Source organism: Syngnathoides biaculeatus, chromosome 7, assembly GCF_019802595.1.
Source record: "Syngnathoides biaculeatus isolate LvHL_M chromosome 7, ASM1980259v1, whole genome shotgun sequence".
Taxonomy (NCBI): Eukaryota; Metazoa; Chordata; class Actinopteri; order Syngnathiformes; family Syngnathidae; genus Syngnathoides; species Syngnathoides biaculeatus.
Genome location: NC_084646.1, coordinates 18,266,607 through 18,293,641, shown reverse-complemented (window position 1 = coordinate 18,293,641; position 27,035 = coordinate 18,266,607). Strand labels below are relative to the sequence as shown.

General features: G+C 39.4%; 1 protein-coding gene across 6 annotated transcripts in view; it reads right to left on the bottom strand.

The window, feature by feature from the left end:
* Window positions 1-27,035, bottom strand: part of ptprsa (protein tyrosine phosphatase receptor type Sa) — a 246,696-nt gene that overhangs the window by 65,409 nt on the left and 154,252 nt on the right. For all 6 annotated transcript variants that reach the window (XM_061824188.1, XM_061824191.1, XM_061824193.1 and 3 more), the window contains 5 exons: window positions 16,222-16,332; window positions 6,844-7,113; window positions 6,081-6,662; window positions 4,520-4,656; window positions 4,258-4,402 (listed from right to left, as the gene is read on the bottom strand). In XM_061824188.1, coding sequence (XP_061680172.1) covers window positions 4,258-4,402; window positions 4,520-4,656; window positions 6,081-6,662; window positions 6,844-7,113; window positions 16,222-16,332 — 1,245 coding nt within the window. The remainder of the gene's footprint in view (window positions 1-4,257; window positions 4,403-4,519; window positions 4,657-6,080; window positions 6,663-6,843; window positions 7,114-16,221; window positions 16,333-27,035) is intronic.

The following is a 27,035-nucleotide window of genomic DNA, read 5'->3' as shown; positions in this document are numbered from 1 at the left end:
CCTGCTGAATGAAGTGTGTTATGTTTTATGCCGAAGAGTTGGGTTACTAATACATAAATGTGCGATGCCATGCAAGAGAAATGTCTGTTTGTCTATTTGTTTCACATCGGACTTTTAAGACAGCACTGGGTTCCACTACGAGCCAAGTCAAATGAATACACCCACTCACTTATAAAGACTACAATGATATTACTTGTGATCTTTCCAAGTAAAAGTACTCACCCTGCTTTACATGCGCAGTACGATTCCACTATTTTATCTTGTTAGATTTCAATATGAAGTTTGTGAGGCGTCAAACTCTTTTGCTGCCATTGCCAATGTTTCTTAATCTTAATTCCGTGTACTTATCCTTGTGTGAAATAGTTGAGAACTTTCTTTAGAACCCTCTTGGACAAGACTGGCACATTTGGCAAAAAACATAATGCAATGTTACCGGGAATACACGATAGAGAATCCACTTCAAATCTGTTCTGTTCAGTCGCCATTTTGGAAGATGGCAACTGTTGCTAAGGGGGGCGGAGTTGAAGATCGCCAGTTGGAAAGGTCCATTGTGATCTGACAACGGGTCAGGAGCTGCCAATTGCTCCTCGTGACCCCACAGTCCACAAACAATGCCTGTAAGACTTGAAATCAGCCCTATTCAAAAATGTGTTGGCCATTTGAAATCAGGCTTGCAACAGTGTACATCCAGTTCAGCACTTTAGCTAATCAGGGCAGCACTGGATGCACCACATTAACACAGCAAAAAGCCCATCTCACAGTCTGCATGCAAAATGTGTTCTCATCAGGAGTGTCAATAGGCAGAATGGTCACATTTGGGGATCATTATAAAATTAATCTTCCTTGATTCCAAATGTCCAAGCTGCACTTGAAACAAATGCTCCGATACATTTTAAAACCTTCCCTAATTACAGTAAGTGGGAAGGCTAAACGGCTTGTTTGGTTAAATGTGGAGGATTTACAATCCACTGCTTTAATTTGAGGGACAGCGCTTGACTGGCTACTGGCAGTTCGGAGGTATAATCTAAACGCATAAAGACTAACAATCCAAGGCGGTGGGTCAGAGCTTATAGCAAAGCATGAAATTAATTCTGAAGCTATGAAATGGGATTCCTATCTGTGACTTTGTGGCCCTGCAGCCCGCTAACACCTACTCCCCGTGTCCAACTCATGCACTATTACCATGTCTCAAAAATGGTTAAGAGCATGAGGGATGCTGGGAACCTTCCCGCTTCTCAAATTGTGGACCCCCATCTGAACAGTCTCACATTGAATGGGCTCAGGATCTGGGCTGACTCGGACACCTTAACCCAAGAGGCCTAGCAGCTTCTGAATGAGGGCCACTGTTGTCCGCAATATTACATGGATTTCTTTTATCTTAATGTATAACACCCAAGAGGTCCAAAGAGGCTATTTACATACAATGGTTAAACGGTAATTAATAAATTAATTTACACCTGTAAGTACATATTGCCGACAAAGTGGTCCCCATGACAATAGCCCTGGGCGATGCCACTTGCTCTGAGCATGAACATTAATAATATTCAATAATTTAGTGTTCATACAACAGATACTGGGACAGTCACGAGTGACTTGTCTGTCTTTGTTTTTACTGAGTGGCGAAGGATTTCAGTCTGCCTGTGAAATCTGCATTTTTTTTTCTGTTGTATGTCACCGACAATCGCACATCAGTAGTCTAAACATGAAACATACAGTATATCTTCTATAAGGCCTCTCTCAAGCTGTGATGCATAGGGGTGCTACAATTTCTGACCTTAATGGGAAAGCAATTAGCAGTGAAGTCAGCTTAATGTGACTGGCCATACCAGCGACTTACTGCTAAAGTGGGGAAACTCGCTGTGAGGTTTTAAAAGTGAATCAACAATGAGTCATCTGGGAGGTTTTTGAGGATGGCAGAATGAATCCCTACAACCACAATATCACTTACCTTCATGCAGCCAAAAGATTTAATGTGTTTTCGGTTATGTTTTTTTATTCCTCAGTTTTGTTCTGACCTACAAAGTAAGATCCCAACAGGAATCCCTTGACAGCTGACTGGTGAATCCCACATTCGCCCCTTAACCAATATTTCCTAAGGGAGTTAACGAGCAAAAGGCAGAACCGTATAAGTTTGATCAATAGAGATGGTAGAGACAAGCACTATGAGAAAAAGGCATTGAAACAGTGGGGAAATTGAAAAAAAAATGCTCATCATATCAAATATGGACTGACACTCCTATGAACATCAGGGTTATACTTTCTATCCATTGTAATTGAGTAGAGAGGAACAGCCCCTTTTTCAAATGCTGGCTTGGACCATTGTATGGTAAAAAATGTTCTGCATGTACATGTCAATATGCTTGAAGCTGGCTGTGGTAACTTAACAAAAAATAAACATAAAATAAATGTAAAAAATAAATAAAAATAGCAGCAGACTACAGTTTGACACAATGTCAAACTAATATCCATTTCAATATCCCATAAAAGAACAGAAATTAAGTCAAATGAAGAAATGAAAACTTTTTAGACCCGAAATACGAGGAAGGAGACACAATGTGAGCAAGGCCATTCCAAGGAGAGCTTTTGTTCTTTTCAGCAGTGGAACAAGTGGCAAAGACATAAGGTGGGGGAGGAATAGGCAGATGTAGGATGGAGCGTGTGTCCAGTCCAATGTGGTTGTGGTCAATCATTCAAGAAAAAACAACATAAATCACAGCTAAGGAAATAGAAGATACAGTGACAGGTGAAGATGGACAAAGACACCCAAGTGAGGAATGGCGCTGAAAGAACATAAAATATATTTTCATGCCTGTACTGATTAACAATGCAGTGACAGATTCATAATAGCACCCCTGAGAGTAGGAGTAAGTGTTGCATGCAACTGGCGCTCTTCTCGGTGAAGCTGCTGTGTAGCTCTGCTGCTCAGAAATGAACAAATAAACCAAAAATCAAAAAGAAAGAAAGAAAGCTGAAGTGGTTGCTTCAAAGTCCCGGTGCCCAGATTTTGAGGTGTGGGGCAGCCAATAAGTTGCACTGGTAGAAACAGAAAATGTGTTAAAAGATGTCTACTCGTTCACCATGGCTCTCGTATGCACCCGTAAATTGCAGGATCAAAATGGTGTTAAGATCTTCTCAGACCATTAGTGGTACTGTGCAGTTTATATATAACATTGTATTTTAGTGTGAAGCAAGTAACTTTGCAACAGAAAATTCCTTTTGACATGTCATAACAAACATGTCAGGATAGTTTGTTTTTAATTGAGCAAATATGGGAGGTGTTCCCGTTAATATTTCAAAGCAGTGTTTATCTTTAAAAAAAGAAATAAACTGGAAAACAACACTTGTCAAAGAGAATCAGAAATAAATGCAAATTTCAAAGTGCATGTTTTCAGTGGGGTAGATTAAGACCCATACAGCATTAAAGGAAATCAACTACTGAGTTAGTAATGATTAGATATGAATTGTCCATATTCACAAATGTCTTTACCTGTAGACTTGACGCTATTTCTAAAAACTCTATTTTCTTCAATATGTTATGTAAGATCATTGAGGCGGACATAGACACCAAATCCGGATGAATGTTGGGATGACAATTTTCTTTTGTTTGATGATCAAACTCCCAGATGTTTGTTTGTTTGTTTTCCTTTCGGCTTGTCCCTTTCGGGGTCGCCACAGCGTATCATCTCAGATGAACGCATATATATGTTTGGCACAATTTTTACGCCGGATGCCCTTCCTGACGCAACCCTTCTCAGGGAGTGGAGGCCCCAGTGGGATACGAACCCACAACCCCTGGCTTACCAAACCAGTGCTTCCCAAATGTGAGGCAGTTCATAAGAGAACCATGGTGGATTCAGAGCAGAGTTGACATTTTTTATGTCTTCAAGATGTGGATCAAAGTGCACTTGCTTATTAAACAGAAAAGAAAAGACAACCAAAAGTAGAAACCCACAACACAACTGGCATACGTCAGTACACGTATTAAGTGTAGAGCATATTTCTATGCATTCGGAACCTCAGCCACATCATCCAACAAGATAATTCACACTAAAGTTTGTAACACAGTCAGTCTAAATCTTTTTGTTGAGCTTAATGTCAACCAAATGAAGCACATATGGTAGAAAATCAACAATGTAACCAGTCAAATTCAAAAATAGTAATTCAATTTGGATCACCTGCGAATTCCAATGTCTAAAAAGAAAGCCTAGTTAAAAAAAAACATGCCTTGTCAAAAGTGTTTGAAAAAAATCTACATACTGGCTTGCAAGGTCTTCTGTGACATATCATTGGTGAATGCTCCAATGCCCTTGTTTGAGATAGCTGCCAGGGAGAAGTGATACTCCGTGTTTGGTCGGAGACCTTCCACAATGTATGAAGATGTGGGCCCAAACGTTTTCTTGATCTGTCAATGAGGAACAAATCATTGTCATTATCATCAGCAATGATGGAATAAGTACATCTGCAACCTCTGCTCCTTTACTCTCCATTTTCTTTGTATACAAGGCACAGAAAGCCTCACCTGAGAGCCAAAATTTCCCTCAGTGTAGCGAAGTTCATAACTTATAATTCCTTCTTTGTCAAAGGCTGGTTCCCACGTCAGTTCAATGCTGGTGTCGGATATATCTCCAACCTGAAATTTGGATGGCTGGCCAGGAACTGAAACAAACAGGACAACAATAATCATGGTATATTTAAAGAGTTTAAATTAACACCCATAAAGAGTACGTGTTTATATACATCTCTACATACATACATTTGGATGTCTAGCCAGGAACTGAAGGAAACATTGGAAGACAATAATCATGGTATATTTTAAACTGCATTTATATGAGAATCTCAAATTAACCCTCACAAACAGAGAGAGAAGAGAGAGAGAGAGAGAGAGAGAGAGAGAGAGAGAGAGAGAGAGAGAGAGAGATCATAAGAAAGATTTTCCAAGGCTAAATGCAGAACTTATGATGTCCCCTCATTCCTGTTCCTTTTAGCCCAGATAGTGAGTTCTCCAAAGAGTTTCTCCAGTTTTGTGTGGATAGTTTGTCCACATTTGCATGGGCTCCATAGTGTGCATGACATTTTATACAGGGAGTCCTCAGTCTACGACAGATCCGTTCCTCAAGTAGCAACTTAACTCTAATTTCGACTTAAGTCGGACTCCACTATTGAAGTCAGAATTTACATCAAAATACTTTGTATAAAAAACAAACAATTGAAGTAAACAAGATGATGTATTTAGCATTAATGCTGAGAGGTGGATGGAGAAGAAGGGGAGGCTGTGCTTAGCTATTGCGAAGTAACCTGGTCCTCCGTCCTCTCCATTTCGACAAGTATCAAAAAACCTTGTTTTGTGATCATTGTATCCAACATAGGAACAGAACCCTTTACATGCACTAAAATACAAGCTTAGTCTTTAGTAATTGTCACCACGGTCGACCGACTGAAGCCTTGGTGGTGTTGGTGTCGCTCCATTCTCCAATCTTTTTATGATCTTAAGCTTTGTTTCCATGGCAATGGACTTTCTTTTGGCTACAGAAGCATTGCTAAAAGACAGCTTTCTTCTTTGGGTCGATAATGTCTAAATAGGAGGGCGAAAAATGCAAAGATACTCCCGGTGCACAAACACGGACAAGGATTAGCCAAACAAAATGGCGGTTGGGGGACGGGCGTTTTAAAGTTGAAACGTTTTAGATCCAGACCGTCTTAACCTGAGGACGATTGCCTGTATTTGCAAAGCAGAGGGCAGACACATGTCACGCTGATTGCTGATTCATGCAACTCAGGTGATAACGGAGTTGTATTAGGTAAATGAGCCAATGTTAAATCGATGTCAGCTCTTTCTATCAATGGTGAGGCAGAATTGCTAAGTGCTGGATAATTCACCCGCAAATCAGGAAAGTGGTGGTTTCAGTGTCGTGAGACAGGTGAGATTTACCCTGCTAATGATGTAATCACAATAGTAATTCTGTATCATTAAAGGGGTCCTAAAAATACCTGAACACAAAGTAGTATAAAAAAAAAAACAACAACACCAGTTTCCCAACCACAGTAGCCCACTTAGAAAAATTCAAACCTTATTTTCTCACCTCCTTGCAGGACTTTGACGTGGATTGGATCTGAGAATGGTCCATCACCTACTGAGGTAAACGCGAGGACTTTGATGGTATATGTCTCTTGAGGAACCAGGCTCTGAATCGTAGTGATAATACTGTCCTGGACATTATGAATCTGCCAGAGGCTCATAGGCTGAGAGTCATCCATGGTGTAATAAACCCGATAACCCTTAATCTGCCCATTAGGCTCCTCTGGATCTTCCCAGCGTACCATCATGGTGTTTTGAGATATAATCTGGGCCTGAATGTTACGGGGTGGACTAGCAGGTGCTTGTTCGCCAGTTCTGGTTTCCACAGGTTCACTGGGAGGACCTTGACCAATTGTGTTGACGGCTGAGACTCGAATTTCATACTCTGTGTTGGGGTAGAGGCCACCAATGCTGTAACGTGTAGTGGTGATGTCGTCCACTGTTTCATACTTGCTTTCTGGCGATTTAGCACGATACTGGATGATATAGTAAGTTACGGGGTCAGGGTTGCCAGAGTCCCAGGTGATAGTCACACTAGTAGCAGTGGTTTCAGTTACCACAGGAGTACCTGGAGGCTTCGGAAGAGCTGTTATGGCGAAAGGACAAAAGGATGTTACTGACTAAAGAGTAAACTTACCTAGGAGAATGGTTAATTATTGAGATACCTGAGCAAAATTACAAAATCTAACCCATAAAAATGCATTTTGTCAGATAATGTTCATAAACCTCAGAGGTTCCCTTCTGAATTGAGTGTTGTTATCTCTTACATTTGACAGTGATTTGTGCCACAGCTTCAATGATGCCAAGGCTGCTCATGGCCACACAGGTGTAGTTGGCTGACTCACGGACGCCGCTCAGTTCAAGAACATTCCTACCCACAGGCATCTCATCCTCTGGCGTCAAGTCCTCTGAATTCAACATCCACTTGACGTAAGGCATGGGGGACCCCACTGCCACACATGTTATGTTCACACTCCCACCAGGCATAATTTCTTGACTCGTTGGTGGAATGGAGAAGCGAGGAGGCACCCGTCGGACTGGGAGAAGGCATGAGGAGGGGAGAGGATGACAAAGAGGGCAAAGAGAGTCAAAAGAGAAAGCGAAGTAACAACATGGGTTGATGAAAATTGACCCTTTTCGTAGAGGCACTTAACACAAAAAAAAAAGTTTAACATTGTAATGGGAACAAAACACCAAATTAAAAACAAGGACTTAAAGAAATATATAAATAATAGGAAAGGAACTAAACTAACAGAACTGCTTCAACAACAATATAGATTAACAAGAAAGCAACGATTCATAGCAACAAGGTTCCATTGACCAATATTTGACCCATCACAGCACAATTATAGACACAAAAATCTATTACGAGTTTCTCATCTTTGGAGCTGAACTGCTGTACATGACCATCTACAGCATAACCTGATCACAGCTTATCCACGTGTGAAGAAATAGGCCTTGTAATAGCACTATCACACAAGGCCAACATGGCAACCTGGTACTTCCTGTCCACTCAGGCACTCATGCCACAGAGGAAGTCAGCCATTAGAGGCTTCTCCCATAGCACAGGAAGTGTACGGTTACTGGGGTCTAGGCATCTGCACATATTCTAGCGCCGATTTTCACTCGTCACCTACATCTAATTAGAAACCTTAAAGATGAGAAACTTTAATCAGATTTTTGTGGTTTAGGGTAGATCCACTGGACAAAGCCTTATTAAGATCTGACACGGTTCCATTGATAGATGCAGCTATCAGTTTCACAGACAGCATGCATAAATAGATTGAGGTAAATTAAGGATAAATGATAACAAAAATCAGATATAAAAATTGAGATAAAATGCAAAGAGGAATATAACTGAAGGGTCGCTAGCATGCCCAGACAAAAGACGATTGGAGAGCAAAGAAGATACAAGAGAAAGGATAAAGCATTTGAGAAGTGGATAGAACAAAGGGAGACAAAGGAGCAAAGACTTAACAGAAGAAGAAAAGAGTGGGGAGGTTTGGATAAGGGTAAGGGCAGGGGGGAGGGGGGTAACCCACTTCAATAGTGTGTAAACTTTTTTCATCAGCTAATGTGACAGAATGTGATGGTGGCACACTGTCACATCGCAGTCCCAGTTAAACACAAAATAAGAAGAGTCACAAGGTGTGTGCCTATAAGTACGTAGAAAACAAGTAGAGTTGTTGTGGCAAGAAATTCTACACTGTGACACAGTGTTGGTGTCAAGAAACAAAACTGGATCCACAGGGAGTAGAAAATCCAGAGAAGGAGGGAGAAAGTTGAAAGAGGGGAAATGTTGATGAAGAAGGGCAGAATGAGAACAGAAGGAAAAAAAACTAAAATGCGCAGGAGTTGAAATGAGGATACAAGTTAATGAAGGATGACCTCTGATGCATGTGATACAAAATGCACCGTCTAAGTGTATAGAAGTACATATACGGTTTGTATTTTGGTGTTATTCGAGTCAAACAATCTAAAAGATGTGCATGATAGGCATCCCAATAAGCATTAGACACAGAAAAGGGAAGGTAAATAGAGGAGTACGGCGTTCATACCAAGCTTGCTTTTCTCTATTTTTACGGTATTTAACACAAGGCGAGAAACTAGTGATGGGCTGAAATAACTGCCTGACGATTGTTTGTGCATTGCTCTATAAAACGTCCAAGTCAGTACCATGAGTACCTTTCCTAGAATATTAAAACACATTCTGTTTAGCCAGAGAGTTTGTTTCTCGTTTTAAGAGCATCCGAAGAGAAAGCTAAGTAATTCTGGATTCAAATTAAAAGTGGAACCTACTAATACAGATATCGATGCTGAGATTTCTGAAGTCGGCGACCGTCATACTCTTTTATGTCAACATGTTTGTTGGGATGCAAAGAAGGTCAAAGAGAATGCAGGAAATTTGTACAAATGTAAGAGTAGAAAATGATGAAATAAAAAGCTGAGACAGACCGACAAGACGGCACACAAAAAGAAGTTGACAAGCAGATAGACCAGTGGACATATCGACATACTGTACAATACGCATAGGGTTAGGGCAGGGTTATCATTGACAGGGAGGGAGGAAGGGGGCATAAGTAGGGGGATAGAATAAGGAGACTGTGATTACAAACCAAAGCAAAGCAAAGACAGACCATGGCTCAAAGAGGGTTTGAAGGTCTCACACATTGGGGCTTCAAAGCAAGACTTAACTACAAGAGGACAGCCTTAAACAGAGCACCTGAGCGTGCAAATGCAACTTGGAGACTCGTGAGGTTTTTGTCCCTGAGGTGTGCGTGTGTATGGGGCGGAGAGGCTGATTTGGCTGTAGAGATGGAGATTAAATGGCCTAATCGAGGCAATTTGAGATTGCTTTCGAAACGATAGCACTCATGATGACTGATTGGGGATTTTGACTCATCTCAAAGAGTACAGACATTGGGACTGTTTTGTAGTAATATGAGCATTTCATCATTAGTGTTGTTCTTTATTAAGATGACGGTGACAATGTCTTTGGGATTTTAACAGCCATTTAATAATCAACATGCTAAAATGTGATTTGTGCTTTAAGTGAAACGAAAAGAATAAGTACATCGACTGAGTTATAGAATAGACCACTTAATTCTCATTTTAGTCTCTATTTTGTGTCAAAACACTCGTTGCCTTACTTCACAATCTTGAAATTTAGGCATTTACCTTACCTTTGAGGAAATGCCCATTTGTCATGTACAAAATATAAAAGGCTTTAAGTTAGGAGTTAGAATATGTATTTCACCATCAGTATTAAGAACCTAAGCACTGGGACATACTGTATAATCATTTGTACTTTTATTTAGTCAAAATTGATTTCCTAAAATTGTTGCGGTGGGTGAACATAGTGTAACATAAATCCAACATAAGTTGGCAGCATTCTGCAGTTTTTTCAAAAACGATGCCTTTAAAGCAAAGGTGAAAGGGCAGCCCATTCATCACACAGACATGCATGGGTGTGGCCAGAGTGACATACAAGTGCCCCCAATCCACTTTGGCTAACAACAGAGAACTAGTTCCATCCAAAAATGTCACACCAAGCCCTTCCAAGCATGCCATTAGTACCCAAGTACAGGACTATTCCAGACACACTGACAAATAATGGGTGACAAATCAAAATGAACAAATCCACAACAAGAACTAATTCTGCACAGTTCCACAGACAGTACTGAAATGCACCTGAACACAAGAGACAAATGCATACTTAATTTTTTTTCCAGCTGGGTTTTGCATTTCTAATAATTTGGTCTCCAATTCTAAGAACAGCAGAGGCAAATCTGTTTTCTGCGGACATGCTGGGTCAAATGTGTGTGATCGTGCTCTTCTCTCCCAGGGGCTCAAGTCAGTCAAATGGACTGGGAGCTGCTGAGTGAATGAGCCTGTCTCAAACCTAAAAATCAATATTGGACACATGAACACCTTCCACCAAGTTAAAAACAGTGTTTCCACCTTGAGAGGGACAGTTCTGTTCGGTATGCCAAAGCAAATATAAATTGCTAATACACTGATTCCTGGGTTTGTCTTTCCTGGTTTATGTTTTCTTGAAAAAAATAAAATAAAATAAAGTAAAACAAAAAGAGCCAAGATTCGTCTCCTTTTCTGTATCCAGTGTTTGTTTTAAAATGGTGACTTTTTGCTATTCCTCATCCATTCCCGTAATCGGAATTGGTTGATTCTTCACTGTTGGACCAAAGAGTACAGACATTGCAACACTGAAACGCTTCCTACCACTACCGTACTATGTCAGTGTTGCAGGTATTATAATAAATAATGTAAGAAACTGAGCGGAAAGAACGTCTTGGTACCCATCAGGAATTTTTTCTGACAAAAACAAATAAATCTTCGCTGTACTGAACTGAATTATATTGTTAGGTGGACACAACCGAAAGCGTTTTATCTTTGGCAGTGGCTGGTACTTGACAGTCTGCATGGGATGTTCCTGGGACGCACACATGTATATTGTATAAATGTACATATGTAAATGTGAGTGTGCGTGTCTATTAAGAATGGGCCTGTGCTTTTCTCTCTAAAGTGTAGTGCAAAACAGAAAATTGGGAGGAAATTTGCATGGACAGGCCACTCATTCACAGAACCCAGCCGGCCCATTTGGAGATGCGAGGCACATAAAGTAAACGTATAACTAATTGGATACATGATCTTGTTTCAAGCCCCAATGTGGAGAGAAAGACAAAACGACTTACAGTGAACGAAGTGAAAAGCAGTCGAGAGAGAACGCCAGAGTACTGCGCTAAGTTTAAAAGTGGGTGGTGTTGTGGAGGGATTTGTGCCCAAAACAAAACAAAAACAAAAAAAAAGGTGGACATTATTGGCCATGTTGGTAGGGCAGGTTTTGCCGCCCTAAAATGAAGGCGGAAGCCAAAATAATGTGCAGCCTTTAGTGTCACCTTGAAGCTGAGATTACACCCTGTTGCTGCCTGGGGACGCAGGCATCATATGGAGATCCTTTTGTTATGGTTTCTGGTTGAAGCCTAATACATTTACATAGAAGCTCCAGGGGTCAGTCTGTATTAATACCTTGACTGCGCTGATGCTAAAGAGGGTCTATAGGTAGCAGCTCATCAAAATGGAAATTAATGCCTAAAGAAATGTGACGGGAATCATTGCAGGGGCATCCGATTATAGGAGATTTGTAGTTTATCAACATATTTTTAGAAAAGCTGCCAGTTTTCATTCAGCTGTGTCCCCATGTGGTTAGGCCTTCATTGTGTTGTCATATAAAGAATCAAAGTTTGCTTTTAATAAATAGGAGTTTATGAGAGTTGGCTACAAATATCTGCCGGAAAAGGAAGGCTTTTGTGTAATTTGCTCAGTGAGAACCTAAGGTGTAATCTAGCTTTCTTTCCCAATGTCACACACAAACACATAGCTCGACGTGCAAGCACATTGAGAACCAGGCATTTGTCATTAGAGGAGGGCAGACATGCACATGCAGACATAACAGCACAGTCTTTCTGCATCACTGTTATCATTTTGACCTAAAAGTCATACTTCAATGCACGTCAAAAGTTTTTTGTCATTTTTGGAGTGGGTTTTTTTGTCAGGCTTGGGTATGGCAGTTAAAAAATACTATTTCCTGGTAAGCCTTGATCACAAACAGGTGTTCTCAGTCATTTGCTAGAAAGAAGGGTTTTAATTGAAACTCAGAGATAACTGCTAAATTAGGGAGTGGTCGCGTAGAGATATAAATGATGTCATCTAATGTCAGGATTCAGTTATTAAAGCGTTGAGCTTGAAAATCTACTTTTCAATGCCTGTGGTGGATCTAGTTCCAGTCCTTGATTACCAGAATCATAAGACTTTGATTCTCACGGAAGCAGGTATGGAAAAACTCAGGATTACATCAGACAAATGGGCAATATTACGGCAGAGTTTGAGCAAATTAGTTGAATACAGGACACACATTATTAAACCTGAGACAAATTGCGATGGCTGATTTTGTGACTTCAAACACTGAATCTATTTCAAGACAAAGTTTTGATAAGCTGATTGATCTAAAAGGTAGGTCAAATCGGCACACCCAATATGCTACCGTAGCACGGACAAAATGAGTCGACGTATATAGGAAGTACTGTAGCTGCAGTAGTACGTGATAGATAAACGGGAGGGGTAGGTGGCGTCAAATTCCATTTCATCCTCAATTTGAAATTACATCATTAATACACACTGTTTTTATTCTATTCTAGTTTAGGTATTAGACAGGCCCATCTATTCATGTTTGACACCTAACATTTACACGAGTGCTTTTAACAAAACTGATTAAAATGAAAATGCAACTTTTGAAAGTTAGTCTCAAACTTTCTTCAAAAACTGCAGTTTCTCCCAAAGAAATATTAAAAATAAGTGGGGCATGCGTGTCAGTCAGTCACATTTCAGATATGAACTCCAGGAAAAAAAAAAAAAAAGTTTGTTGTTGCTTGTCTTCGGCTCATTAAAAAGCTGCTCATGTGTCGCCAGTGAAGTGCACATTTATGTTGATGTTGAAGGCATTATTCCAAAAATTCAAATTCCGAACCTAAAGACATACAGTGTGCCTGGTATGCATGTTAAAGTGGTCTCAGTCATTTTTTTCTGCTCTGTGTGAGTTTAGATAACATTGTTGTTGGTATGTTACAATTTTCTAAAAGTAAAAGAAACACAAGCTTTTACTGGAGAACAAAAATTTAAACAATGAGTTGTTGTCACAATTAGATTTATACAAAAAAAAAAGCACAATTTATTGGCATTCCATCAAAGTCCAACGATGATTTAAAAGTTAAATTGTTATTGATCAACACGATGACCTCCTTTAACTGCAATCATCATGAACCCCACTCAGGTCGCAATCTTCTTCCGGAATTGATCAATTTAAACAAGATGACAGAAACGCTGGCTGTATCCACTCTTTCATTCCGCATTTCCACATGCATTTCAAGAGTCAAGAAGCAGAGCAGCATCATTTGGAAAAGGGAACACAAATCCATCAAAAGAAGAAACCAGAAATAAACAAACACACACACACACACCACACACACACACACACACACATATACATATGCATATTTAAAGAAGAAAAAAACAACAACTGAAAATGACGTTATGAAACACAACTGAAAATAAGGAAAACAGACATACACACCATAATCACAACTTAAATACGAGAACCAAGGGTAAGCCAAAACGGATTGTTTGGGAAGAAGATTTAGAAAAAAACCAAGGATAAAAAAAAATGGAACAGAACACAGAAAGCATAAAGAAAAGACCAATACGGCCAAAGGTGTTCTGGAGAGGCATGCAAGCGCAGTTACATTCTTCCATCGTGCAACATGTCCCGCTAGTTCCGCGTGCTGGGTTTCCATGACAACACATGCAAGAAAGCCTTTTGGTGCAGAAGCAATACCAGAGGATGCAAAACCAGAAAAGGCCCCACAATGCAAACATAAAAGTAAATTAACAAAACCTGAACTATTCAGGTTTGATTTCATCATTTCTTCCTTTGAAATTAAAAGATAAAATGTATTTCAAAATAATTTAGCATTTTGGGTTTACTGGATCATCATTTATTTAATTTTGAAATGAATTGAGCTACGTAAGAGGCAAATCTAGCTAGATTTTTCTCAACATTTTGAATTTTTTTCTCAATTGTGGGTTAAAAAAAGTAAAAAGAAAAAACACACCAACCTTCTCGAAGCTCTGAGGGATGTAAAGGGGTTGATGCAGAACACAATGACATGAGGAGAAGAGAAAAATAGGGGAAACACAGAGAGAGTAAAAAAAGCCACCTCAAGGTGTTTAGCTGCAGCTACAGTTCCCTTTGCTTAAACCGCCCCCCACCTCTTCACTGTCCCTGCTCCTGGTGACACCCATTTTGAAAGAACACTTTCCTGCCCACCCCTTGAATAAATGTCATATTAAATAAATAAACAAGATCAAGATCAATCAACGTCGCCAGTAAGGAAAAAAAAAAACGGTGGTGAGGCACCACTAAATTTGAAATCATGCGTATCAAAATTGAAAGTTAAAAAAAACTACTTATGGCCACGTGGAGAGGCTCCACCTATGCTGATTTTGTCAGAGAAGGAAGTTAAATAAGAACAAAATAAGGAAAAACTAATGAGCGATAGAAAAGAAAATAAGACACATTTGGGCTGAAGTTAGAAGCTGCAGTTCAAGACTCGACATTTTGCTGTAAGGTGATTGGCCCATTGTTACAGGTTTGTATTTAAAACAGTTGAAAACAATTGGTGTACAACAGTAATTGCATCCTTCAAGATGTACGTCTGCTACAGCTGCTAATCTCAGGTGCAAATTTGTGAAAAAAAAAAAAAAAAGACTGTCAACATCATGTACCAGAATTGATCGACAAAAATTTAACTGAAAACAGACAAAAGGTTGACACCATTCAAGTGCATTACAAACAGTAGTGAGAGGGTAGCTGAATAATTATGACCTTTGTGGACTCTTTTTACATCCTGATGGAGCGTTTTTTTCACTAAAAATTGTTCAATGAAAGCTACTTTCTCTGGTCTCCAAATCAAGGAATCTTTGAATAAATCCCAAGGGTGTACCAAGAGTTCCCGTTATTATTATGTAATATTTCCAGTCTAACTTTGAACTGTAATTTGTCATTCAGTGCATAATCTTCCCGAGTGTTACGAGTACGCTACATGAATGCTGGCTATCTCATTTAACCATTTGCGGTGATACAACAGCAATAGTAAGTACATATAACGGACCTGACCCAATTTATAATGTCAGACTAGTGAATTATTTATTGGGAACAAAGTTATTTGGTACACAGCAGAAAGAACAAACTGAGGAGACACCACGGCATCTTTATTTAATGTGTGCCATATAAATAATACATGGTGAAAGTGCATCTGTTTCAATTTATTAAACTTCACTAAACAGGGATTCATTGTCTTTTTAAATTCGTGGGACAATGGCGGCCATTGTCCATATGGCCTGCGTCGTCTGTGACTGATTGTTCTCCATAGTTCCGCTGACTCAAAGGGCTACTCAAGTTAAGATTACATAACAAATCGGAATTTGAGAATTTTATGAAATTATGCTCCTGAAGATGATATTTTATTTTATATACTGTCACAGTGACGTTCACTATTTGAAGTGTCATCTGCTTTTTAGATTTTGACTGGTGGCGACTAAACCCTCCTCACTCAATCAAAATCCAGACTCACCGTTGTTGTCCAGTACCTGAAAATAACAAAAAACTTAGCAACTTCCACATGTTCAATGGAAGGGGGCGGGGGCGGGGGCGAACATTTGTTTGGGTGCACAATTAATGTTAAGGGGTGTCTGACAACTGATAAAGCAGACATACGGCTTCTTCCACTACACATTTCCTTCCAAGTGAGTTGGGCATGGCATTGGAAGACACAAAATGAAGTGTTACATCATACCACAGAAGAACATCAGTTGGTCAAATAACTGTAAATTTTACATAATGACACAATCATTTACATAATGGGCAGGCAATATTATCTATGAGTGCTAAAATATTTATACAAGCGCTAGAAAAGAAGCAATTACCGTTTCTTAAACTCAACAGTAACGACACTAAAAGTGGATTGTGCAGACATTTTACTCTTTTAGTCTGAGACTGGTGTTCTCCCTACCTCGCACATAAAGGTTAGCAGGGGACGAGTAGCGGACGCCTTCCAAATTAGACGCCACACACTCGTACTTCCCTTGGTCCGTCTCCTCGCTGTTCTCAATCTGCAAGGCACCTGGAAACAACAATATCCAGCAAAAACAAGCCGAATGAAAGGAAGAGACAGACAGAAAAAGAGCAAAAGGAGGGAGGGCAATAATTAGTTGATTTTTTTCTTTTTTTTGACAATGCATGAAGAAGTTGGAAAATTCCCTAAACGGGGTCTATCTCGGAATGGACTGGACTATTTCATTGAGATGTGCAATGTTCAACAGTGCTAATGCAGTTCGCCATGACAAACAGCGTTCCCCTCAAGCATCTGCTACACACAGATAAAAAGGGAACAAATTTAATAAATAAAACAGCGGACTGAATCAGTCACACTAAATTTGTTGGTAGCAGTTAGATGCGACTCATCTAGGACGTTTGATCGCTAAGAAAAGAAAATCCACAAAAAGGACAAAGTAATAATGCAAATGTACAGAAAGCTATTGTGCAAGGGTGTACAGATGGTAGCCTAAACTAAAAAGGATCAAACAAAACATTTTCGCATAGCACAAAGAGAGACTCAACTCGAGGAATGGCAAACATGTTTCTATTTTACAATATATAATTGACCTTCTGCTTTGCAATTGTACAGTTTTTCTACAAATTTCTACAAATGCCGGAACTATATATTGATATTCAAACAGCAGCAAAGGAAGATTCTCTTTAGCATGAAACCCATGGGTGACTGAAAAAAAATTTCAAGTAGTGCAATATCCCCAGCGGATTTGTTTGATAATGAGCCTGTTATTGCTCATCTCATTAAAGATTCTATCCCTTCAACGTGCAGATGAACGTCACCTAATATTTACTAAAATACAACATGAAAGCGGGAGTGTGTGCAGGGGGAGGTGAAACAATGGGCGTCACATCATTCTAAATTAGAGACCAGTTGACGGCACGTCCTGATGATGTCATTAGTGCTTCTGGCTGCTTCAGCAAGCAGATCGCAGTCCAGGCTTCCCTGACCAATACTGAAAAGGAGATCATTAGTGGTGAACCAAGAATCACCAATGAACTAGCCACTACTCTCAATAAGACTATTGTATGTAATACGCTGTATCTGAAGAGCTCCTTTCCATTTCTTTCGCAGTCAAAACTAGGTCGAGCACATGTAGATCGTCAAATTGTACTACATCTTCGTAGAGGCCCACTTCCTTCATGTGGAAAATTTTCAACAAAAGAAATTATAGCTAGTACTATTATCAAAATGAAACATTTTTTTAAATGTATACCTAAACATCCATATTTACAGAAACCAAAATGTATGCCATGGGAACTTGTACTGTTTGATTGATATTCTGTTACGATACTTTATGCCACAGCTATCCAAATAAACAGCAATAGCAATTATTGAAATCAATTTAAACTTTACATAATAATAGTTAATAGACCAGTATGTAGAATACTGCATATACTGGTCTATTAACTATTATATATATTTACACACACACAATTCCAATGAGGTTGGAATGTTGCGATAAATAAAAACGGAAAATGATTTTCAAATCATTTCAACCTATGTTTTATTGAATACACCACAAAGAGACTATATTTAATGTTGAACGTGTTAAACTTTGTTTTTAGCAAATAATCATTAACTTTGAATTTGATGGCTGCAATGCATTCCGGAAAAGATGGGACACGGTCATGTTTACCACTGTGTTACATCACATTTTCTTTCAATGAACGTTCAGCAACACTAATTGTTGAAGCTTTGTAGGTGGGAATCTTTCCCACTCTTGCTTGATGTATGCCTTCAGCTGTTCATCGGACCGGGGTCTCCATTGTCGAATTTTACGTGGTGCAATATTATTTAAAAGATGAATGATCAGCTGAATGTGAGAAGGTGTATTGCTTTTTTTCCATATTTCCATCAAGAATAATTCTCATGACAATCAATCACTCAATTTTACGCCTGACAATATTATTATATATTAATTTTTTTTACCAACAAAGCTACCAAAACAAGAGCTATTGTTCCCACAACTACTAGTAATAAGACAATAAAAACAACAGTTTCCTTCCATCTTATTTTACCTGATTGAAACCTGACTGAAAAAATGTTGGCTCACTTTTGTTTCATATCCTTGCACTTTGCCACATTAAAATCTGCAACCCAACTGTTCAACAGATGAGTACTGATAACGTGTACCAGGCCATCGAACGCAGTTTAGGGTGCCTTTCTGCTACCCCTATAAGTTGGGTCAGAAAAGTTTCAGGACTGTTGCCACAAAAAATACATTTCAAATCCTAACCACAAACTACAACTTTTTCCCTTGGAAATAATCCCCCTGGAGTCTAATGCACTTTCCAAGCCTTCTCTGCAGCGCCTTACTGCACCGCTAGAAGGATTCTCCCGGGATCCTCTACAGCTCCATAGTCACTGCCATGTTAATGTCATCCAAGTCTTCAAAACGGGTCCCCTTGATGAATCCATTGAGCTTTGGAAAGGGGAAAAGAAAAACTAAATCCCACAGAGACATGTCGGTTTAGTGGAGAGGGTGAGTCAGAACGCCAATGTTCTTCTCAGCCAGGGCTCATCGGATGCTCGGGACATTGTAATGGTGAAGCAGTCATGAACTGTCCTGCTCAACATTTGCACTGAATGCAACAAAACCAGCAGCATCTCATTGTAGATCTGACAGGAGATTGTCTGGTCCACATTGAAGGGAAAAACGTGTATTCTGGACAGAAAACTAACTTGGATTTTATACGACATGTCTTGGAACATTTCTGACACACCTCATTTGGTTAAGCCTGCCGTGTTGCCCCCCTCTTTGTAAAAATCTTGAAAATTATATATCCAACATTGACTAATGTATACTTTGAATGTTAAAAAGAAAAGACAATAATAATTTTCTTTATAAACACATGGTAACTGGTAATTTCCATGTGGCTCTATGCGGGGGCGTCAAGCGATGTTTCAAAACTTGACACTGTCAAGGAGACCTGACTATAAGAGGTGACCCCACCTTTCCAAGACTGGGTCCCCCCTCTTGACCCCAACTGACAATTTCATCAAGGAAATTTAGGGAGGGAAATACTTGGCTCCGTCTTAAGCTGGAAATCCCCAGGATAACATTCTTCAAACTATTCTAGACATTTTATTTTAAACCTGGCAGATAAAACGGCCAGATTTGCCATTAATATTTAATATACACATAAGCTTTCCACTGACTGGATGGTTTTCCTTCATTTAAAAATGGCTTATGACTGGGGAAGAAGCATACACATTGAACTTGTATTTGCTTCTATAACAAGTTTAGTACTTGACATGCATCAATTTCCCCAGTCACCATCCTCCAGGGCTGGTTCATTTTTCAGCAGGAGTGCTGGGTGCCCACATATCACAACGATCACTGTATCCTCCATTGTTTTAGGACATTTTGAGTGACACAGCGCATTCTTGATGTCGGATGGCTGTCACAACACAGCTTCTCATGAATTTGAGCTTATTGGGCAGGTCCTTTATTATTAAGCGGCGAGTTTACATTACATTGCTGAGTTCAGATCCTCCAGTTATGCCAGCATTTTGATTTTAAAAGGCTATTGGATCAGTTGACAACCCACAGAACTGTAGAGGTCAAACTTAAACCGTGCCACGGACTCATTTTGACCTCTGTTATGTATAAAACTGCAGAATACATTGGATTTTGATATTACGGGACATAAATTGTTTCCAATTCCAGGGTTTTCTATTCTTTACAATTATTACTTTCTTCCCGCTCTGCTGACAATTATCTGGAGCTTCTAGGACAGCTGTGATTAAACCTGAAGCCACAATCCTGCCATCGTACATTGTCAGCGCACCATTACAAACTGTACTTTGGTAATTCTAACTGTACTGTGGCACTTAGCAGAAATCGGCTTGTATGTTCAGTGGCAGTGGAAGTTATGAGATAATAAACTAGACAACAAACTGTAACCTCTGAATGCCTGTAGGAATAGGATCCAATAAAAGTTTTATTAATAAGAATAAAATGAAAAGATTGAGGACAAAAATAGAAAAGATGAGAAGAAAATGAATAGGTTGAGTTGAGGCATGAGAAACTAATTGTGTAAAGTCCCCCCAAGTTGATGTCTGCCCACCCTGTCACTATTTTGCAGCAGCTTTGCCAATTGTAACCCCCTCTACCAGACCCAATTGTGTAATTCAATTAGTGTGCTCCAGCAAGCCTTGATTGATTTCTGTAGGCAATCAACAAAATAACTGGCCCCGTCTCACTCCCCAATTCTTGCTCTGAGGCCAGTCAAGCTTGCCAGAGGCATTCTGTTCCCTCCATTTCCCCTCTACCATCTCACGCAAACTCTACTCACGGCATTGCAAGACAAATTTGATTGAAAACCATCAATCTAAACTGAGAGCTTTTGAACACAGCAATTTTGATGGACATAGGAGCGTAATTTATGATGTAGCAGTAAACATAAGGGATATTGTATGAATATTTTCAAAATAAGTTAGATACAGTTTTGTCCTGTTCAATGTCATGACATGGGCTTGAAGCCTGCTGCAGCTGCTCCATTTAGTTCACATTCCCCAAAGTTTAGAGAGGAATTCACTTCTCCTTAATAGTTTCAGAAACTGTTGTGAAGCCAAGAGCTTACGTCACCAAAGATCACACAATTCAGATTTCTGTTGAGATCTTTCTGTTTTAAAATGACACAGCAGGTATGACACTCATGTAACCACATGGCATCAGGACCTGCAGTTCCTTTTACCATCCATGTTTGGGATGCCACTCAGGCAAGCTCTGCCATCACTCCAAGGTCATTGCATTGTAGCCAAGCCAGTGTGAGGCCAATGTGTGATGCCATTGCTGTCTGTGCTCACCTGGTGGCATTCATGAAATCACTGTTGACACAGGTATGGAGTGCAACCCTTCCAGTTTTCCACCTTTCACTTGGTTCTTATCCTGCACCAGTGTTGCTTTGTTTGAGGGGGAACGGATTTTTTTTTTCATTCATCTACTTAGAAAATGAATTTTGTATGTGGGTTTATTCATTAAGACTCTACATATGTACACTACATCTGTCATTGTCACCATGTCCATAAATCAAACGAGTTGTTTGCCACAGTGTGATGAACGAGACCTCCGGAAATGCTGAAGCTATTGCAGACTTGGCTGGGTTGGTATTGATTCACGAAAGGATTTAATGGATAAAAGGATCAGAATAATTGTGTGTATCACGTGAAAGGATTTAGGGTCACCTGTAACACATACACCGACCAATCACAACCTAATGACCGCTTGACACGAGAGTTGTATCAAAAAGTCTGCCTTTAAAAGAATAATAATGTGCTGTTTTGATTGACACAGTCAGAGCAGTATTTATTCATTTAACAATCTTTTGATTATGGCCCAGGTAGTATGCAGTGCTGTAAAATAGCAATCGATCATAGGGAGACCAGTGTCGAATAATTTAATTATGTAGTGTCGCTAATTGAGGTACCGAAAATATGGAAAACTCCTTTAGGGTGCACTGCATTTCAACACTGAAAATTACAACCACTATATGCAGAAATTACTCAGTTATTACTTCTGTGATGTTGTCAAATGTGAACACTTGCATCTTTGCAAATATATTTTTGATACATAATTAGTATTGGATCTCAAGAGATTGTGCAAGTGGTCAATGTATCCAAAACCTTTCATAAAAGGAACTTGGCATACTTACCTGATTAATGAAACAAAAATCATTTAATTTAACAAACACATTGAATCAGAGGATACGTAACGTATGTAACATTATTTTTTTAAAGGCATTTAGATTTACACTGTCATTTCTTTTTCTGTTTTGATTTCCACCCTCTCATATAGGGAAAAAAAAACCTACAGCTTCCTTTTAAACTGCAGGCATACCCTCCACGAGCATCGCGTAGTTCATCTTTGTAAGAAACTCTTGTCACAGACTGGGGAATAAATGCAAAATTCTGTAATGCAACTTGCTTACTAACATTACATGTCTCTCTCTCTCTCTCTCTCTCTCTCTCTCTCTCTCTCTCTCTCTCTCGGCTCTAGCAGAGTCCAGAATGATGAGAAGGATATCAAAGCGGAGAAGATGCGGAAAAAGGGGTCAAAAAGCCTGCCATATTCCAATATTCATTAGCTCTGCCTAAGAAGACCTTCTTGCCCATTTCCCCACCTAAACATCAACAATCCAACGACGGCTGGAAATACAATTTTAACTGCAATATATATTTTTTCCCAACAATATGAAAATGTACAGAAGACAGACAAAGATGGAACATCATTGGTGAAGTGTGAAATGTTTAACACAGACCACACAAAATACAAACATCGATAACACAGCAATATTGATGTTATTTTGTCTTTATAATACTATGGTGGAACTAACAGAATTATTGCCCTAATTAGTCATAAAGACAGTGTTGAGTGGTCTACTTATAGTAATGAGATTAAGGTATTTTATGTTCTATTTATATTTTTTCATTGTGATAGTTAAATGTCTTACCTCGAATTGGGGTACCCTCTGGAGGAGACACAAAAATGAAGACACAGGTTTAGTTAGAGGTTAGTGGTAGTTATGTTTTACTTAGGGAGTGGCTCGTTGGAACTGAATTATAATCCCTTGTAAGGTTTTAGCAAAAATGTTATTTTTTTTTTTACTAGGAATACAAAAATGAAAATCTCTCACACTGCTGGTATCACAAGGGAATTCTACAGCTGAGGTAGTCTACTTTTTATTTCTCTTTGAGCCTTAAGGTCTCTACAAATAGCATCCTCTGTGGGATTTGACGTTTATTTAGTACTGGCTGCAAACACGGGTGATAAGGCATTGCGAGGGCATGACCTTCCGCCAACATAGTCTGCTCTAGTGTCATAAGCTTTTTCCAAGCCAAATGACCTTGAGTAGCAGTCACTGGTGTCTTCATTCGATGTTGGGTCTCTACATTACAAACCTGCAGAGGCAATAATGTAGGTTGCACTGATCAAATCCGAACTACCTTATGGCAATCACATGCTAAGTAAAAAAAAAAAAAAAAAACCCTTGAATTTTCTTTTTTTTTCAAATTCCACAAGTCGTAAACCTCCTTAAGTGTTGTAGATAGACACTTAATCTCTAGCTTCACCGCTCCTGCTCGGTCATTTTGTCTCCTGGCTTTTTCCAGTGTTTCATTTCTCTTACACTGTGTGCTCCCCTATTCTTTGTTTATTTTAAGTCTATTGTGTTACCAGCTTGACTGCAGGCCAAATATCCCATTAGGGACAATAAAATACCCAGTTTATCTATCCACTCACTGATGGGCTTTTTAAAATGTAGCTGTGAGTTGTTGCTTGGATGTAAAATGCATCCCTTGTAGGCAGAGCCATGAATTGTTGGGGACCAAGATTAACTCAAACCCCCTCACTCTGGTATGCACTGCATTAAACTGTTCTTCTGCCCATAGCAAAACTGCTGTCAAACTTGTTTTTAACATATTTTTTTACAACAAGTATTTATTTCCATCTTTTGCCCTTCAGCTTATCTCTTGTTAGGGACTATGCCTTTTTCAGAGTTCCACTTCCTTCCATTTCATTGAGTTGAACAGACTCATTGGTGCAAATTACTCTCTCATCTCTTTACAGTATAGGACTTGGGCAATACCAAGAAAAAAGCACGGCGTTTGGACTCTTAGGTTGTATGTGATACCAGCAGATAGGAGGCAAACATTAATTTTAAGTCTAAAGTATGCCTGTTTTCTGATATATAGTAATCCATTCATCCATCCAAGATGCTTATCCTCACAAGGGCCGTGGGAGTGCTGGAGCCTATCCCGGCGATCTTCGGGCAGGAGGCGGGGTACACCCTGAACTGGTTGCCAGCCAATTGCAGGGCACAAAGAGACAAACAACCATTCGCACTCACAATTATGTCTAAGGCCAATTTAGTGTCTCCAATTAATGCATGTTTTTGGGGTGTGGGGGGGGAACTAGAATCCCCAGAGAAACGCCACACAGGCACAGGGAGAACATGTAAACTCCACCCAGGTGGGACTGAGATTTGAACCCCTGGACCTTAGAACTGTGAGGCAGATGCTCTAACCGGTTGTCCATGTGCAACCTTTGTGTGTGTGTTTTATATATATATAATATATATATATATATATAGTGTGTGTGTGTGTGTGTGTGAGAGAGAGAGAGAGAGAGAGAGAGAGAGAGAGAGAGAGAGAGAAGAGAGAGACAGAGAGAGAGAGAGAGAGAGAGATACTGACTGGAAGAGAAGATTGTAATTAACAGCAGGACATTTTAATTTTTGCTATTCCCACAGAGCAGGCTGAATATGTCTGCGAACTCGTGTATGTTCTGATTGTGTGTGTGTGTGTGTGTTAAAGTAGGAGTTGTATAAATGTACTTATAACATTATGCTTTTTCACTATTTTTACTTGCCCTTCTGTGGCGTTTCACATTATATATTATGGAGTATATAACTGAAGTATAGAACGCCGCCTCTTAACTGGAGAACTGTGTGAGTGAGAACAGGCACTCAGGAATAATGTTTTATTAATGTGTTTGAATAGGTTTAAACATTTGTGGGAGTAATTTCAATGATATTAAAGTTTTCATTAAGTCTCTGTAGTTGTAGATTTTCAGAACGGATAAATAATAAACAGGGTTTCATATATAATAATATATATAAAAAATATTATATATATATATATATATATATATATATATGTACATACACACACACTCACACAAAGACACAGAATACAGTCAATTCAAACAGTGTAAAACAGTGGCCTCATGAAATTGATTTTAACGACTGGTTTAGAAGGCACATAAGGTTATTCACAAGACAGGACATTAAGGCTACAAGACGGTGATATTGTTACAGTGTTAGCATTTTATTAGAGGCTGCAGGAAGCGGTTAACTTGGTTGGCTTCAGCAAATGTGAAATTTTAGTTGGGAAGTTAAGGATGTTACTCGTTAAAAGTCGGGTGAGGTGAAGGGAACTGTTAGGAAAAGGTTGGGGTAAGGTTATGGTTAATAAAGCAGGTTTGTGGGGATCGCATAAAGGCCTACTTAAAACCTGACAAAATGGGATGGAGATAGAGGAGAAACTGAAAAGGTTAAAAGATTAAATGTTAAAGGTACTTCAGTTTAATGGCAGTAGTGATAAATGTTATTGACCAATGACATCTCTTCTGACTTTTAATTAAAAATGTAGGAAATAAAAAAATAAATAAATCTAACGAGATAGATAGGCCTACAATAACAAATCCAGATGTATTATGCCCATGCTAAGATACGGTCAGTGAATTTTGATCATATTACCGGACAATGACCTAAATATACCTCAACAAGCGACTGGTATCAGCTGTGGCACTATTTACTCCACTGACCACCCCAGATGTTTCACTAAACAGCCATCTACATATACTAGAAATATATTTCCAGGTTGTAGACCAGGTGCAATCTGGCCCAAGATGATGTCCATCTGTTTGTCCCATTGGTCAGTTTTGTCTGACCTTTGTTGACTGTTCATAGGGTGTCTGGTAAACCACCTCATCTACCTCAGACGTTCTTATGATAACAACAAATATTAATGATGTTACATATTTCAGAGATTAATCCCGTCCATCCTATCCCAGATGTCATCGGGCAGGAGGCGGGGTAAACCCTGAACTGGTTGCCAGTCAATTGGAGGGCGCATACAGACAGACATCAGCTGCATTCACAATCACACCTGAGGGCAACTTAGAGTCTCCAATTAATGCATGTCTTTTGGAATGTGGGAGGAAATCAGAGTGCCCGGAGAAAACCCGCGCAGTCATGTGGAGAACATGCAAACTCCACAAAGGCGGGGCCGGGATTTGTACTCCAGTCCTCAGAACTGTGGGACCAATGCCCGAAGCCATTGCTCCACCGTGCCGGACGGGATTAATCCCAAAGAGATTTAATTTACAACAGTGATCTTCCATTTTAGAGAATATTAAATAATTGAGGCCTCCCATACCATTGAGACATTCAACCTGATAAGGTTAGTGAGAGTTTGTAGCCAAAGCAAACTGCAAGAAATGACAGCCCCCTTCATCATGCTGGAGGAAGTCCTGGGGGGAACTAGAAAAATATCATTGGCATGGCAGCACAATGTGGTCCGGAACATCAGACAGCATTTGTAGAGGGTATCAATCTGGCTTTGTAGATTTAAATTCCATCCATCCATCAATTTTCCAAGGCGCTTATCCTCACAAGGGTTGCGTGTCAGTCTTTTTTTTTTCAGGACAAATGTTGTTTTGTCAGGCATTGTTTCAAAACCAAGTAGCAAGGATGTCATTGATTTACTGCAGCTGGAATCTGAGTATGTTTACCAACCACATTACTGGTCTCTCGACGTATCCTATACCTCAACTGTGCAAGACTATTTTTTTTACATGACAACTTGAAATCAAGGCTGTAGGTTTTGCCTGCACCAAACAACTAAACAAATAAACCACAATTGAGGTTGTTTTGAGAAGCACTGTAGACAGTGTCTTATAAAAGTTAAAGAAATGCTATTAGTAAACTCGTTATTAGGATAAAGTCAAAAACCGTTCCTCTTGAAAGGACTCATGATTTTCCCAACCTTATCAGTACTTGTTCAACATTCTGAAACTTTTTTAAACAGTATTGTTGATAAAACTAAGGTTCCACTTTATGAATGTGTGAGTACAAAAAGTGGGGACTACATTTCTCTAGCCAGAGTACTTATACCTATAATGGCTGGTGTCTTGCAGCAATAAAGCA